The 18,133-nt window shown below is 43.7% G+C and overlaps 1 protein-coding gene across 1 annotated transcript in view; it reads right to left on the bottom strand.

Moving 5' to 3' along the window:
* Positions 1–1,079: 1,079 nt before the first annotated feature.
* CLDN10 (claudin 10) overlaps positions 1,080–18,133 on the bottom strand; it is a 98,648-nt gene continuing 81,594 nt past the window's right edge. Inside the window, exons 2-5 of the mRNA XM_024195736.2 lie at positions 17,015–17,176; positions 16,764–16,845; positions 2,270–2,377; positions 1,080–1,273 (exon numbers count right to left, since the gene is read on the bottom strand). Coding sequence (XP_024051504.1) covers positions 1,147–1,273; positions 2,270–2,377; positions 16,764–16,845; positions 17,015–17,176 — 479 coding nt within the window. The 3' untranslated portion in view covers positions 1,080–1,146. The remainder of the gene's footprint in view (positions 1,274–2,269; positions 2,378–16,763; positions 16,846–17,014; positions 17,177–18,133) is intronic.

Below are 18,133 nucleotides of genomic sequence, written 5' to 3'. Positions count from 1 at the left end.
GCTCGGGCCGCCGGGGGGGGGGAGAGCCGAGCCCCCACCGGGGCTCGCCGCCCTCCTCCCAGGGCTCCGGCCGCCCTCCCCCTCGGCGCCCTGCCCCCGCGGGGGGGGGGCGGAGGCTTTTTCGCCTGGGGCGGCGAAAAAGCCAGAGCCGGCCCTGGTAAGCAACTGGCAGAACAAATGGCTTGCTAGCAGCTGCAGTAAGGAACAAAAGGGGACCAGAGATAAGCAGAGGGAGGGGCAGGTGGGGTAGTGGTAGGCTGGAGGAGGGATGGCGGCAGGCTCAGAGGATACAAGTTGAAGTGGTGAAAAGCAGAATGGAGGCGCTTGCCCCAGCCCTCCACCCAAATCCCCAAGATCTCAGGTGCTGTCACTCTGCCCCCCAAAATTTCCTTTCAAGTTGCCTTAAACTCAACACACCCCTCTCCCACAGTCTGCCTCGACTCCCTCCAATATCCTGGACACAGCTCTCTTCTCTAGGCTCCCTAGTCAGCCCTGGTTCCCCCAGCCCCTAAACTCTTGCTCTACCTGTTTCCCTCTCTTACTTCTGTGGGATGTGAATGATTGGCTCTTGCCTCCCTCCACACCTGTTCCTCTGTTCACTGGCACCCTAAGGGAGAAATAAGGACCTGATTTTCAGAGCTGCTGATCACCTCAGCCCCTGTTGACTTCAACTGGACTTGCAAGGTGCTTAGCACTTCTAAAAATCAGGCTCTAAGTGACTGTTTCTCACTGGTGAAAAATTTCACATAGGGAGCTGCACAAAACTTGACTTCTGGCTCCAAATACTAAACCTATTTTGGAACCTGCTCCTATACTGCTGCTGTGATGTACTGCATTAGATACTGTGCATTTGATATCATACAAATAAAGTAGGTGACATACTGTTATCTGTAAATATCCTATTTATTTTTTGTAGAAAGCAAAAACAGCAAGTGATTTACAGATACATAATTTATATATAACACCAACATAAATCTTAAAATATTGTATAAGAAAATTTACATCAATATGTAAAATGCTGCAAGTTAATATTTTAAAAATTCATTGTCCTGGTGGTGATTATGCTGGTACTCATCTGGAAATCACTCTGTGAATGAACTGTACAAACTGATTTGAAAACTGGCTTTGTATCTTAGAACAGTACAATTAAACATAAGCATTCTTGTCAAAGTGCTTTGGAGGGCCTTTTGGTGATTTAAAATCTGCTGCACTATTGTGGACCTTTGTCCTAGAAGACATCACAGATGTGGCTCCATTGTATGTGTACCCCATTCTGAAAGACAAAAAAATATCCATTTACAGCTCATTCTATGAACAGGTAACAGTTATATGTTTGTGTGTAAAAAAATATTCAAACTAGGAAAAAATGTGTGCTTTCTCCCAGCAAAAAACAGACCTATTATCAATTTCACTTTGCCACCTCTCACCAGTAGAGCAAGATCAAACAAGACCAACACCTCAGTGGCTATGCATTAAAACATTCTGTTTAGGGCAGCAGAGACTCCTGCTCCCTAACTTAAATCTCTTCTGTTTCCATCTAATCTACTACCTTTCATAGTTCCCCTCCATCATCTTCCTCTTCTTCAGTCTACCTCCCTATTAATGTGTACATCAGGGGTCGGCAACCTTCGGCATGCAGCCCATCAGGGTAATCTGATTGCGGGCTGCGAGCCATTTTCCTGACATTGACTTTCCGCAGGCACGATGGACCGCTTCCCGCAGCTCCCATTGTTCAGGAACAGCGAACTGTGGCCAGTGGGAGCTGCCGGGGGCCCATGCCTGCAGACAGTCAACGTCCGGAAAATGTCTTGCAGCCTGCCAGCGGATTACCCTGATGGGCTGCGTGCCGAAGGTTGCCAACCCCTGGTGTACATTGTCTAACAGTCAAGCAATTTAGGATTACTTCCGTTATGAAGGGGCAACATGTATCTGTTCAGAATACCCATATGGTATGTTGGCTATACTATGCAACTGATTGCTTTTCTATCAGTTTGTGACACATGGTAGCAACTTTATAAGTACATGCAATCTGAAACAATGGTTTTCCTGAATGCTGGTTATGACTTCTTAAAAAGAAAAACATTAACTTTAAATTCTATTATTTTCTTTTTTTCACACAATTCTTTTCAAAAGCTGGTTGTAGAATTGTTTTGGAGGCATAATCAAACTCCAGCTGTATAGCTTACCTTTCTATATGTTTAATAATCACAAATTTGCTAATATATTGATTTATTTCAATAAAATAAGTGCAACCACTTAGGTTCTGTACCTTGGGGATTTACTGTTTCCAGCTATTGAGAAGCAGAATATACTGCCACCAATTATGCAAAGTGATGCTCCAGCCCATCCAATGAATAAAGCTGCTCCTAATTCATACCTGCAGGAAAGTCATAAATATGTTAATAAATTGTTTGCTCGGGATATATTCTGAATTTAACAGTGTGTGTGAGACATACAAACAAGCTAAACAAATTAACATATTTTGCTAAATAACTTTCAACACATAACACAGATATAATTGCAAAATGAACAACAAACTAACCACAAATACCGTTTCTCTTCTCATGTATTTTCCTTTTACTCAGTGAATGAATGCTGATCCTAAGGCTCAGACGTGTCTCTCTGCAACACTTTTCAGCCTGCACAGCCAGCCTGAGAGCGCCTCGCCCAGGTAGGTCTCTCTAGACCAGCATTGCTCAATGACCAGTCCATGGACTGGTGCCAGTCCCTGAGACCTTTCTGACACAGTTTAGGAAAGCAGCAAGCCAGTCCCTGGTATCAAAAAGGTTGAGAAACACTGCTTTAGACTACATGAGTCTGAGTGACGAGTTCTGCTCCACACCATAGTCGCCAATGTAAGCCCTAAGCCCAGGCTTCTCTCTGATTTCGGATGCTCTGTGCTTCCCTAGCTTTGGCCCATATATCTAGTGTAGTTTCTATCCCTCCCCTACTAATGTGGATTTGTCCCCTGCTGTGAGGAAGGCTGCTGTCCTGCCTCCTATAGCGGGATGTGGCTTTCAGTGAGGTCAGGAAGAAAGGAACTGCCAAATAGACCATCCTGGTGTGGGTCAATAGAGTGTCCATGACAATGCTAATTGAATCAGGGTGCAGCTGGACCATGGTCGGAGACAGCTGGTAGGCAAGGGAGATGTTGTGGATATGATTTACCCCTCGTCCAGGGTGATGTGCGCCTGTATCCCGTGAGGGGCGTAGAATTTGAGATAATGGGGCACGTCCGGATAGTAGGGGTTGGTGGTCTCACAGACCCTCATGTACCCAGCTATCCTGGAGCAGGATCTGGAGGAATTCAGGGAGATTGTAAAATTCAGGGAAGAAGAAGGTCACCAGGAAAAGGACCCAGACCCTCCAGAGGCAGGGAACCTGGATCAAGGAAGTGTTGCCCGAGGGTTTTAAAGCAACAGCTAAAAGAAGACAGGAGAATCTGGGAGGAGATTCTTTCCCCTCTTCTAGTAGTTCTGAATAACTATATTTATACCTCTGAAGTCTCAGAACTGGGGGTAGCAACTCTAATCTATTGCTCGTCCTCCCCTTCCCTATTTCTCAGTCCAAGGCTGGCCTCTTCATTAAGATGATCTGGCTCAGAAAGGCTACAGGCTCAGATGTCTCCTCATCCCTTCCCAGCTGATACTTCTGCTTCCCCACCAGGCTCAGGGTGAACGTTATAGCTTCTAAATCATCCATGGGGAGCCCTAAAACCTTCATCCCAACCTCAGAGCTCAGCACAGGGAATAGGGAGCCTCCCTCCCCACCCCCGCCAATAGTGCTGTGGTATCCGGATTGTATGTTCAAGAAGTCTGTGTGAGAAGCTTCTAGTCAATCTGCATTGATGAATAGGGCAGTTCAATAGAAACCCCTGTTTGATGTGAAGCAGAGGAAAGATTTAGAGACAGCACATTTTTGCTTTAATTCTGAACACTATTTCTATGTCAACAATGCCTACTTTAATATGAAGTGAAACATACTGCTGAAAATACCCTTAAACTGTTCTGTGAAGCTCCTGAATGTTTTCATAAATGTGTTATTATTATGATAGTGTAACCCACATACCTCCTGGGTGTGGTGTTCTGTCCCCTCTAGTGGCATTGAGACCACTTAGAGATTAATGAGTCTGCTATAGCTTTAGCTAAGGGCCATGTGGCTTTTCACTCATGCAGTAGAGGCTTATGCATTTAGCTCCAGAGGAGCCAGGTTCAATTCCACCTGCTCATGACCAGGGTCTGTTGGTGTTACACTAGCACCTAAGAATGCTAATCAAAACTCAGATTATGTAAGGTACAGCACAGATACATAACACAGAAGACTGTCAGCACTAATGTTCTTACCAGATTTATTGAAACGTGTAAGTTGTTACGAAAGAAAACTACAGCAGTAGTAGTTCAAAATGGAAAGTGGCCAGATGGCATATCTAAATTCACCCACCTTTTTGTTTGTTTTTTGTACCACATGTAATTGTTCCTCATTAAGTTATTGTCTAATGCTTTGCTGGTTTCATATTTGTGGGTTTTATTGCTGCGTTTGGTAATCCCTTCCCTTGTTTGTAAAGATGTTTTTCTTAAGTCTCCCTTGTGTTGGAATGGAAATGTGTAAATAGCACTGTGCATGCAAGGCCATCTGAGCCTCTGCATGCTTTAAAGTTAAAGGGGCCATAGCAGGACCCAGAGAAACATTTCTGAGTTTCAGTGCTGAAGATTGAGAACTGGGAAAGACAAGTTATCCAGACCCTGAAATACCACCTAGGGCATGGTGGTCCTTCCTTGTCTTTCCCCCTGCAAAAATGGTGGAGGAGGAGCCAACCTTCCCTTGAAGAGCTGGGAGGCAAGAGCAGGCCATCAGCAGGTAAGACTGAGGATGAAGGAATGGTTAGACCTTCGATATCTCCCTTTCATCATCCTTGAATTATTGCTTCTCTCCTTCCTCCCGTTAAGTATAAAGCTGATTGTAGAAATGTCACATTATATCCAAATTTCAACGGCAACAGTGCAACCCAGAATTGACACCTATAGTAAGAACTCATTTACTTGATAAAATATTCTGTATGATGGAAAAGACACTTGAAACCAATGTAATATGCACCAGTGCAATTATACTCCTCATCTTATAGCACTCATATTAAAAAGGAATGCCAAACACACTTTCTGTAATATCCATATCATTAACTATCCAGTAAAAAGAGAAAACATATTCAAGACATCAAGTTTATTTTGTTTCAAGATAGTTAAATATATTTATTGATATCTTGTTTAAATATTTCTAATCTAAAATGGGGTTCAAAACTAAATCAGTACTTTAAAATTCAGACACATATTGCTTTAGTTGTTTTGTACAATTAAGATGCTGACTACAGACCCCCACAATCCAACAACATATCAGGTCTAGAATTGGAAATGTGTGCTTTAATAAATCTGACACCACCACTTTGGGGGTTTAATATCTTTGGTCTGTCTCATCACCATTAAAAGAGCTGATAGATGCTAAACGTTTTATGGGTGATGTCCTAAGTTTTGACAGCTGTCCCATCCTGGCCTCTACCCAGTGGCTACTGAAAGCATCTGGGCTAAGAAGCTACCAGGATGATAGCCCCGATAAGGCACCACCCACAGGAGCTCTGATTGGAGGATTGCCCAGCTCCACTGATTGGTCCAACTACACTATTTAAACCAGAAGGAGGAACAGGAAGTTTGTCTGAGGCTGCAACAAGGTGGCTTCTGATTGTGGCTGTATTGGACCGTGATTCCTACATCCAACCCTATTCCTGATTCCTGTTCTGCTCCTGCCTTTGCCCCTGTTTCCAACGTGCTTCTGCTCTGTGCTTGATCCTTGCCTGTCCTCCTGCCTCAGTTACCAGTCCTGGCTCTGACTCTGGCTTGACCCTTGGCTTTGGTATTTGACATCTGACCTCTGCTCTGATCCTCAGCTTCGATTCCCGGTTCGGTCTCTGGCTTGACCCCTGGCTCTGGTAACTAGCAGTTGATTATGGTGCTGACCCTTAGCTTCATTCCTCAACCTGGATGCCTGCTCCGCCCACTAGACCTGACTCCTGCTTGGAGTTTGACTTCATTGGTAATGCAAATAATCACATGATCAGAACATAACACTCAGCATGAGGTTTCTCCCTAAGCAAGGCTGTTCCTAGGGTTTCCTGCAGGACCTTCGTGTCTCTGCCGCTAATTCTCTCTGACCAGAGATTTGTTCCCACCTCTCTATGCTGCTGGAAGTAACAAGCTGTATCTGCCACAATAAGTCAGCAGAAGGTACCCGGCACCTTAATGCAGGTTTCTGTTTCCTACTATCAAGATGGGTCAACACAGTCCCTGCATCTGTATGGGGTTGTTATGAACCCTGCTACACTGTTATTCTGTTGAAGTGCAGAAGAATAGAGTGAGGCTCTTCCAGTTCAAATGATGTTGCTTATTCCTCACCTGGTGTCATTATTTTTAGTTAATGGTATCACAGTCCTCCCCACAGCACCAACTGTGTTGTCACCAACAGAACCTTACAACTTCAGGGGAGGAATATGTAGCAGGAGTTGGTGAATTCCTAAGCAACAGAGTTTTTCTTTGAGTGCTTGCTCATGTCAATTCCAATCAGGTGTGTGTGTGCTGCATGCACGGCAGCCAGAAAACTTTTCCCCTAGCAGTATTTGTCGGGTTGGCCTGGGCACTTCATGGGGTCATGCTGTCATGGCGCTCAATAAAAAGCCCTGCCGACCCACCACCCCCTTAGTTCTGTCTTACTGCCAGTGACGGTTAGCTGGAACATTCATTCTCTTGCTTCGGCAAGCTTCCCCACTTTTAGCAGTGAACTTTTTCCTGTTCTGCATATAGTTAGCAGTTAGTATTAATTTGTTGTCTATAGGTTTAGTTCGGGGTACCACCTCTCCCCCGTTCTCTCCCGGAACCAGGGCATGCCGGGGTCCCCGGGTTTTAAAGGCTGTGAGGACTGTGGCAAGTCTATGCTCAAGAGTGACCCACACACTTTGTGTTTGAAGTGTCTGGGAGAGAGTCATCTCAAGGACCGCTAGGCCGCAACCTCCGCCTTGGTTTTGGCTCCTGGCAGAGGAACAGAAACTCCAGAAAGAGACCTAACCCTTCTTCAGGCCAGGGCTCTGGCCAGTCGAAGCCATCCTCAGGCCAAAAACAGGTCTTTTGAAGGCGTGCTCGAGGATGGTGCACCAGTACGAACACTGGATCCTCCCCACCTTACCTTCTTGTGCCGACTATCCCCTTTCTACCCTGCATGGGCCCATATTACATCGGACCGTTGGGTGCTCAGCACGGTAAAAAAGGAATACTTCCTCCAATTCTCATCCCTCCCATCCCCCTTCCCTGTCTCTCTTCAGGGACTCTTCTCACGAGCAACTCCGCATACAGGAGGTGCACTCGCTCCTATCACTGGGGGCAGTGGAAGAGGTTCCTCAGGAGCTAAGGGGCAAGGGTTTCTATTCCCGATATTTCCTAATACCGAAAGCCAAGGGCAGGCTGAGGCCTATCCTAGACCTGCAAGATCTCAACAAGTTCATGAAGAAACTGAAGTTTCGCGTAGTCTCCTTGGCCTCCATCATCCCTTCCTTGGATCCAGGGGACTGGTATGCCACCCTCGACCTAAAAGACGCTTATTTTTGCAATCACTCCGTCCCAAGGAGTTACCTCATGTTTGTGGTAAACCACATTCATTACCAGTTCACAGTCCTCCCATTCAGCCTCTCAGCGGCACCTCAAGTTTTTACCAAATGCATGGCGGTCGTGGCCCCTTTCCTAAGCAGGCGACAGGTACGGGTGTTTCCGTACCTCGATGACTGGCTGATCAAGGGCCGCTCCAGAGAGCAAGTGGAGGTGCAAGTCGGGTTCATAGCAGCGACCTTCAATGAACTGGGCCTCCTCCTGAACATGCAGAAATCAACTCTATCCCCAGTTCAGCAGATAGAGTTTCTATTGTCAGTACTAGACTCGTCGCAGGCCAGGGCATGCCTCCCGGAATCGTGGTTCCAGGCCCTGGGCAACATTATTTGAACTCTCAGGCAGTTCCCTACCACAACTGCAAGGAATTGCCTGAAGTGTCTGGGACACATGGCCGCTTGTATCTATTGGTCAAATGGAAGAGATTTTCAATCTGGTTGGCGCAACACCATCCATCTACGATGCTTTTGTCCATACCCCTTATACTGGACTACCTTCTCCACCGTCGTTAGCAGCAGGGGTTGTCCATGTCGTCAATAAGGATTCACTTGGCCACCATTTCTGCCTTCCATCCAGATGCAGAGGCCCAGTCGGTCTTTGCCAACCCTATGGTCAGGTGCTCGACAGGCTATATTGCACGTCTGACAGCTGGTCCTGGCATGGAATCTCAACCTGGTCCTTTCCAGGCTAACGGGCCACCTTTCAAACCGCTGGTGACATGCTCCCAGCTGTACCTCTCATACAAGGTGGCATTTCTAGTAGCAACAACTTCAGTCAGAAGGGTGTCTGAACTCAGGGCCTTAACATCGGAGCCTCCTTACACCGAGTTCTATAAGCAGCATGGGGCAGGGGTCGCTTGCTGGAGGATTCTCTGTGACTTGAAGTCTTTAAATCATGATTTGGGGACTTCAACAGCTGAGTCAAGGGAGAGAATTATTCCAGGAGTGGGTGGGTCAGCTTTTGTGGCCTGCATCATGCGGGAGGTCAGACTAGATGATCATAATGGTCCCTTCTGACCTTAAAGTCTATGAGTCTATGAGACAAGGTTCAGCTCAGGGCACATCCAGATTTCCTCCCTAAGGTTGTCTCCCAATTTCACATCAACCAGGACATCTTCCTCCCAATTTTCTATTCCAAGCTGCACTCAAGTGGCAAGGAACAGAGACTTCACTCATTGGACATTCACAGGGCATTAGCCTTTTACACTGAAAGAATGAAGCCATTCCAGAAGTCAATTCAACTGTTTGTGGCCATAGCAGACAGGACGAAGGGGCTTCCAGCCTCTTCTGAAAGGATTTCGTCGTGGATCGCATCCTGGAGAGTGCTACAACCTGGCAGAAGTGCCTGCCCCTCTGCTCACATTGAACTCCATCAGGGCGTAGGCATTGTCAGCAGCGTTCCTGGCGCAGGTTCCGACACAGGAAATATGCAGAGTGGCAATGTGGTCCTCCATACATACTTTCACATCGCATTACCCAATCACCGAGCAGGCCAGAGACAATGCAGTCTTTGGTAGAGCGGTGCTCCAATCAGTGGATATTTGAACTCTACCCCGCCTCCAGAATTTAGGTTTGGGAAGCACCTGATTGGAATTGACATGAACAAGCACTCGAAGAAGAAAAAACGGTTACTCACCTTCTCGTAACTGTTCTTCGAGATGTGTTGCTCATGTCCATTCCAATACCCACCCACCTACCCCTCTGTCAGAGTAGCCGGCAAGAAGGAACTGAGGGGGTGGCGGGTCAGCAGGAGGGCTCTTTATTGAGCGCCATGAAGACACAACTCCAGGGGGCACCCAGGCTGATCTGACAGATACTGCTAGGGGAAAGTTTTCCAGCTGCCGTGCACTCGGCACGCGCACACCTGATTGGAATGGACACGAACAACACATCTGGAAGAACAGCAGTTACGGGAAGGTGAGTAACCGTTTTTTCCTGTTTGTGTGCAATAGCCCTAATATCAAAAAGGAATGGAAGTGAAATATAGAAAATGCTATCTAAACTGAGATCCAATGCCAATTTTCCACCAGTCAGCAGTGTAACCAGGTGGCGTCAGCAGCAACAAAGGACGGGTTCAATATCTAGGGGTTCCTCTTAACAATAGAAAAAAGAACCAGCTCAAGCCCCCACCCAATAATCTGGGAAAATTAAACACTACCCCGGGCACCTCTAACAGGCAATACTTCCCCTCTCACAAACACTGAGTCTGTGTATAGCAAAAAAAGCCAAACCAAAAACACCTTTTAATAAAAAGGGAAAATTAAACTAGCATTAATTTGGGAAAACACCACAACCAGAATTCCCAAGCATATGACCAAGAGCAAACATCCACCCCAGAGTACATTGGGCAGTGTCCTTTGCCTCAGTTTCTCACCTTGTGGCATGAAAGTCTGTCCAACAAGTTTTCCTTTAACACACCACTCCCTCCTCTCTCTCTCTCTCTCTCTCTCTCTCTCTCTACTACATTCACAGTTCACAGTTGCTGTCCTTGGTCAGTGAGGACCCAGAGTTCAGAGGCCCATTCATCTCCCACCCCGGGATGGGGTGTGTCAAGCAACACCTCAGCTACTGCACCGCCACAACTGGCTCACAGTTCCTGCCGTTCACTCTGCCACTGCTGCCGCTGTTCATGCTGCCACCACCAGGATTCACTCTGCTGCCACTGGCTGCTGCTGTGTCGGCCACCCTTTGCTACTGGTGTCTCTCTGCTGCAGCATCACTTTCTGAGGTTCTGCCACTTCACCAAGCTCTCAGTGATTTCAGCTGGCAGAAACCTCACTGCCACTGGGGAACCTCACTATTGGTGTAGGTTGTACAATCTCTTTCACTGCAACACTGTCCCACACCAGATGTAAGGCTCAGCACCTGGTTATCAGTGACTGCAGCTCTAGTGATCAGTGAACAAAACAAGGACTCTCAACTGAGTCTAATAAACTGTGTCTTTAAACAGTGTAGAGGAGAGGGTCAAATGTTGTCTAGGACTCCTTAGGCAGAGCCCACAGTATCAGATAGGAACTGGCCCTGCCATTTCTCCCCTTCACTGGGAAGCAAGTGAGGTTCAGTTTAGGGTGACCCCCCTCAATCAGGACAGGCCAAATACAGTTCTGCTGCCCTTTACTCATACCATAAGGATAACAAATTTCATTACCCACCCACCCCCAATACTTGAAACCCAACACCAGCCAAAAGTGATCATTTTGACAAAGCAGCTCTATCGAGCACCTAGGCAGAGTAGGTGTGTCTATGTAAACATGGTCTGCTCCTGAAGTCTTTTCCCCCAGTTCATCGCTAGATGTCAGGAGAAAACTCATTCAGGCCCGGCTTACATCAGCAAGGCATCTGACACAATCAGGACATAGGCAGTCAGACCTAATGGTCAGAGCAGGCATCAGGAGGCAGGCAGGGTCAGTTTACCAGGAGCCTGGGGTCAGGCACTAGGTTACAGAAAGCAATCAAAGAGCGAAGTCAAGGACAAGCCAGAGTCTAGGTTCTAATCACAAACAGGGTCTGGAGCAGAGACAGACAGGCAATCTGTGCTATTGCTCACACAGCTCCCCTTCATGGCTTCCTGGTTTAAGTATTGGCACAGGCTAATCTGTGGGCTCTGCAGGGCCACCACTCAGGTCGTGCTGGGCAGTACATCCTGCTGAGCCCAACCTCACAGGGTCCTCCTGTGGAAGCCAAGCCTAAGCCTCCACTAGTGCTGCAGAGATGTCAGCAGCCCAGAGTCTTTATGGTCCTAGGTTCCACCCCTGCAGGTTCTTACAGCCTCAAAGTGTGGTCCAACATCACTAAACCTTTCTAGCCCGGTAACCAATACACGCTTAAAGAGAAATGGAAAAAGCTTGTATGCCAAGTAAATTCAGATAAATATATTTTAAATGGTTTATGGTGTGCATCATGCTAAGAAGGTGAATAAAAAACAAAACCACTTTAAAGGTAGAAAAATACTAGGACAGCAATAAATACCAAAAAATAAAAACTTGATAGGTTGAAAGCTGTCCATTAGGAGACAGATAAGCATGATACGACAGATGTTAATGGGATAGACTTTAGGCACTGGAATGAAGAGGAGGAAGGCACACAGCCATCCTGTAACAGCAGAATAATAATTACTGAGGTCCAGGTATGCAAGTATATACACAGGAAAGAATTTTTAAGGAAAGAATACCAAAACCTGTTGCAGAGGGAGAGAGGGCAGTCAACTGACACACCACTCATACTCCAAAACAAGTTCATTGCTTGACCTATCCCTACTGGCTTTATTCCGGTATCCCTCTGCCTTCCCCTTTGCATGTGATGATTTGTGTGCTGACTCTTCACTTAAGACAGCCTTTTCATCTTCCAGGCAACTGCTGCCAGTGGTCATGAAGCAAAATGTGCTTCAAGCTTTTTCAAAGTTTTAGCCTCAGCTGTCTTTGATCACATGGGCTAGTGGATACCAACAACGAACAGTCTACAGAAGGCCCAGTGTAATTTTTGGAAAGCTTGGTGGTAGGTCTTTCAAGTAGAACTAGAGATGACCGTTAGTTATCTTGACAGGCATGTGCAGACAACATAAATGAGTCCTACCAAACTTTCCATAAATTAGAATATCAGTCCTTAGAGGCTATTGCCAACAGGATTTTCTGGATGGTCGTAAGAGGAAACAGGAATTCACATCTGCTGGTTTGAACAGGAGGCCATTAATAAGAGAGAGGAACTCATTCAATTGCTGGATCAAATCAGGTGTGCTTAATAAAGAGAGACAGTCACAAAGATGGTCTTTACTCATCCTAGTCAGAAAGCCTGGCAGTCTATCTGGAGATTCCAGCCTTGGCAAAAAGGAGTTTCTAGTCACTGAAAATTCTGTTACATCCCAGCTAGTGGCTGTACATAGAACTTGAATAAGTCATTCAGTTGTATGGTCAAAATTGGGGTCACAGAGAGGTGATAGGCTCCTAGTGCATGTTCAAACCTGATAGCTCCCTTTTCAGACAAAGAGCTGTACCTGACCATGAAGCTTATGAGAACAGGAGCCAGGCCTGGATAACATTCACCTAGGCCCAAAAGAGAAAAGCTGTCTGCTTCATTTCCTCAAATTGATGTTTCCAGGACAACTGAGTCCCAAAAATCTGGTGCAGGCAAAGATTGTAGCCATTGTGAAACCAGAAAAACTGCTGGAAGATCCTAAGGGCTGTCAACCCAGCTCTCTCCTTTGTGTTACATACAAGTTTATGGATAGATTGGGTCTGATGTGCATCAGCAAAGTTATCAAACCACAACTGCCCTTTGTTCAGGTTGGCCCAAGATCAAGTAATTTGCCTAACACAAGACATTGATGATGCCTTTGAGAAGAGTAAGAAGGTTGGTGCTGTTCTGGTGTACTTGTCAGCTGCATATGACAAGCTGATATTTGCTCCAATGAAATATTGTGCAGCAGTTTGGGGGCAGAAGTTGGCACCCGCATCTCATTGATTTGGAGCTGAATACAGTCTCCGTGTCATTATGTGACATCTAATTTATGTGTGTTGGCTCATATAGCTCATCCAAAACTTTGACAGGATGCCATCACCCTTAAAACTTCATGGAGAGCTATGAATGATGAAAACAACCTGCTGCATACAAGGGTGACAATGGTTCTGGCAGGTGCAAATATGCGGTGTATACTTCCCACAAGAAAATCTGCCTGCCTCTAGAAGAAAACACCTACACAATCAGTTCTTGTTGACTGGCCAGGATTGCCTTTGCACCATCTTTTTATGGGAATTCTGGCAATAAGGAGGACGTTTCTCCTTAGTAAGTTTGAGCCTGATGGATAATTGCCACACGGCTATCCAGCCAGCACTCCATCGCTCTGCCAGTGGCATAGACTCCCATTGATTTCTGCAATTTTAGGATGAGGCTCTCAATGAGTGAGGCGGGCAGAGCTTGTGGAAGAAATTAGAAAATACACCTCTACCCTGATATGATGTGGTTGTGGGGAGCCAAAAATCCCTACCGTGTTATAGCTGAAACCCCGTTATATCGGGGTAGGGGCAGCAGGTCTCCAGCGGTGATTTAAAGAGCTCCGGGCTCCGGCCGCTGCGGGGAGCCCGGGCTCTTTAAATTGCCGGCGGAGCCCCGCTGCTACCGCGCTATACGCGAACGCGTGTTATATCAGGTCGCGTTATAGCGGGGTAGAGGTGTACCAATATTAATTCGTCAAGAAAAAAAAAGAACAATGAGTGGAAATTCTAGCACTGACACAGATCTCATTAAAGATCTTAAGTAAGTTAGTTAAAATAAGGAAGAGATATTTACCAAGAAGACAGAGAATGTTCAGCATTCTTTTTGTGAAATGGAATTTAGGCTGTGAACTAGGAAGTTTTCTGTTGAGTTGCTTGAAAAATCAGTGACTGCTCATGGAACTAAACTGGAAACACTGCAGCGGGTTTTTGAAATTCTTGTTTTTAAGTATAAAGTTAAATTACAAAGGAAAATAAAAATTATGAAAAATCTATAAGACATAATTAAAGGTCAACTTTTTCAAATCTGAGTGTCTAAAATTTGGCCGCTTAATCCATACTTAGATATCTAAATATAAATTGCCTGATTTTCATAGGTGCTGAGCACATGCAGTGCCGACTGTCTTAAATGGGAATTTTTAGATCACTTCTGATAATCAGGTCACTTATATTTAGGTGCCTTATGTCCCAGTCCTACAAAAACACACTTGTGTAACTTTAAGACCACAAATAGTCCCACAGTTTTAAAATTAAATATTAGGACTGTCAAGCGTTTAAAAAAATTAATCACAATTAATCGCATGATTAAAAAAATGAATAGTGATTAATTGTGCAATTGCACTGTTAAACAATAATAGAATACCATTTATTTAAATATTTTTGGATGTTTTCTACATTTTCAAATATATTGATTTCAATTACAACACAGAATACAAACTGTACAGTGCTCACTTTATATTTATTTTTATTACAAGTATTTGCACTGTAAAAAAACCAGAAATAGTATTTTTCAATTCACCTAATAAAAGTACTGTAGTGCAATCTCTTTATCATGAAAGTTAAACTTACAAACATAGAATTATGTACAAAAACAACTGCATTCAAAAATAAAACAATGTAAAATTTTAGAGTCTGCAAGTCCATTCAGTCCTACTTCTTGTTCAGCCAATCGCTCAGACAAGTTTGTTTATATTTTCAGGAAATAATGCTGCCTGCTTCTTATTTACAATAACACGTGAAAGTAAGAACAGGCATGCTCATGGCACTGTTGTAGCCGGCTTCACAAGATATTTATGTGCCAGATGCGTTAAAGATTCATATGTCCCTTCATGCTTCAACCACCATTCCATGGGACATGCTGATGACAGATTCTGCTTGATAACAATCCAAAGCAGTGTGGATCGATGCATGTTCATTTTCATTATCTGAGTCAGATGCCACCAGCAGAAGGTTGATTTTCTTTTTTGGTGGTTTGGGTTCTGTAATTTCCGCATCGGAGTGTTGCTCTTTTAAGACTTCTGAAAGCATGCTCCACACCTCGTCCCTCTCAGATTTTGGAAGGCACTTCAGATTCTTCAACCTTGGATCGAGTGCTGTAGCTATCTTTAGAAATCTCACATTGATACCTTCTTTGTGTTTTGTCAGATCTGCAGTGAAAGTGTTCTTAAAACAAACAACATGTCCTGGGTAATCATCTGAGACTGCTATAACATGAAATATATGGCACAATGCGGGTAAAACAGAACAGGAGACATACAATTCTCCCCCAAGAAGTTCAGTCACAAATGTAATTAACACATTATTTTTGAACGAGCATTACCAGCATGGAAGCATGTCCTCTGGAATGGTGGCCGAAGCATGATGGGGCATACAAATATTTAGCATATCTGACACGTAAATACCTTGCAATGCCAGCTACAAAAGTGCCATTTGAACACCTGTTCTCACTTTCTGGTGACATTATAAATAAGAAGAGGGCAGCATTAACTGCTGTAAATGTAAACAAACTTGTTTGTCTTAGCGATTGGCTGAACAAGAAGTAGGACTGACTGGACTTGTAGGCTCTGAAATTTTACATTGTTTTGTTTTTGAATGTAGTTATGTAACAAAAAAAAAATACACTTGTAAGTTTAAAGTTCACGACAAAGAGATTGCACTACTGTACTTGTATGCAGTGAATTGAAAAATACTATTTCTTTTGTTTATCATTTTTGCAGTGCAAATATTTGTAATAAAAAATACTATACACTTTGATTTCAATTACAACCCAGAATGAAATATATATGAAAATGTAGAAAAACATCCAAAGTATTTAATACATTTCAATTGGTATTCTATTTTTTAACAGTGTGATTAAAACTGCAATTAGTCCCGATTCATTTTTTTAATCGTGATTAATTTTTTTTAGTTAATCGCGTGAGTTAACTGCGATTAATCAACAGTCCTATTAAATATATATTATAGGATCATGGCCTAAATAAGGATTTATAAGCCAAATTTTAGGCACTCGTGATTAAAAAAAATTTCCCTGAAGAATACTTTTAGAAAATATTTGCAAGATGATTTAGAATTTAAGCTAAGGTTTTATCCCTTTGTGAAAATCATACTTTCTATGAAATGTTCATAAGAGAGCATTTCTGTTTCATCTGTTGATGAATATTGAATTATTTGCCCAGTGGGTATCTCTGTCTTCTGATAAATCTTCTGAAATTTTCTTCTGAATTAGTGACAAATATAAACATAAGAATCAGCTCAGCTAAATTGAATCACTCCTCTGCATCTGCTGTAGAACATGACTATGCCTTTAGGCAGAGAAATATGGTTGCTTTAGTAGTGATATGGGAAGGCTTGACATAAGTAATTGTTTTAGTTAGTTCATTAAGTTCACCAATAAGTTTATTATGTACAATTTCCTATTTTTGATTTGAGTAATAAGAGGAAAGAAAGTTACAGACCCAACATTTCTCCTGTGTCTGGGGCTGGGAACATCTACTTTCTTTACAAACATACTTTGGTATGTGTTTTAAACAATCTAAGGCATAATTTGTTTGAAAAATTCATGGGCATAAAAAAGTACTTACTTTTGTGCAATAAAAGTAGGATCAAAGAATTCAGATGTAATTCTGTTCGCATACAGGGAGCAACCAGTCATAGAGCACAACCCTAAAATGCACCAGATGAATAAATCATTGAGTGGAATCAGTATAATAATTATGGGCCTGATCCTACTGCCAGTGAAGCCATTGGGAGTTGTGCCACTGATTTCTGTGGGAGTAGGATGAGGTCTTATGTGATTTCAAATATATATTTAAAGTTAGAATTGCATATTTACCAGAAAGTATGAAAATCATCCCAGCTAAACAAGCGACTTTAGCTTTAGTCTGATCTGAGCCTCCAACTTTCGTACACTTCATCCCAACCAGTGCAAATATGGAGCCAAAGAATCCAAGACTGACAGCAGCAATCATGAGTCCTCTGCAGGCTTGGATATAACCTGTAATCACAATGTGTAATTCTGATATTAGAATAGCATTAACTAATGGTTTTCATGGTAGTACCTTTGGTTGACTCTGCCCATGGTTGCACAGGAATAACTGCAAGCAGAATTATGGCCTGGCTTTTCTTGTGATTTAATCTCATTTTTGAGCATGGCCATACAGGCTACTGCATACCACCTGCAAGATGATCAGTCCCTTCATCTTAATTAAAGTTTGATCCAAATCCCATTGAAATTAAAGGAAATACTCCCATTGACTGTAATGGGCTTTGGATTAGGCACTAAAGCCCAGATCCACAAAGGTATTTAGGTTCCTAACTTCTACTGATTTCACTGGAAATTAGGAGCCTACCTACCTGTGAGAAGCTGGGCCAAAGACCCTGATTTAGCAAAATATTGAAGTACGTGCCTAACTTTACGCACATGAGTATTGATTTCAGTGGAACTATTTATATGCTTTAAGTTAGGCATATGCTTAAGTACCTTGCTGAATGAGGGCCTTTCTTCAGTGGCACTTGAGGATACCCAGTACCTCAGAGAGGTAATGCCCTTAAACAGGATAAACTGAGAACTAGTTTCTACCTTCTGAAAATTAATTATAGTTAGGGTGACCAGATAGCAACTATGAAAAAACGGGACAGGGGGTGGGGGGTAATAGGCGCCTATATAAGAAAAAGTCCCAAAAAACGGGACTGTCCCTATAAAAATGGGACATCTGGTCACCGTAATTATAGTTGAAATATTGTGATAAACAGTACTGTAATTATGGGTGGGGCAATGCAATATTGTACAATTAAATAATCACTAAGAGATTATTCCTTATAACATATTCTGGCTTTCATTTAAAATGAATATATACTTGCATTAGTTTTATTTATTCATTTCATCTTGATACCAGGGGGGCGGGGTGTGTGTGTGTGTGTGTGTGTGTGTGTGTGTGTGTGTGTGTGTGTG

The sequence above is a fragment of the Terrapene carolina genome, unplaced genomic scaffold, assembly GCF_002925995.2.
Source record: "Terrapene carolina triunguis isolate 2854851 unplaced genomic scaffold, T_m_triunguis-2.0 Scaffold21, whole genome shotgun sequence".
Lineage (NCBI taxonomy): Eukaryota > Metazoa > Chordata > Testudines > Emydidae > Terrapene > Terrapene triunguis.
The sequence above is the reverse complement of the archived record's forward strand: the minus strand, read 5'-3'. Positions and strand labels throughout refer to the sequence as shown.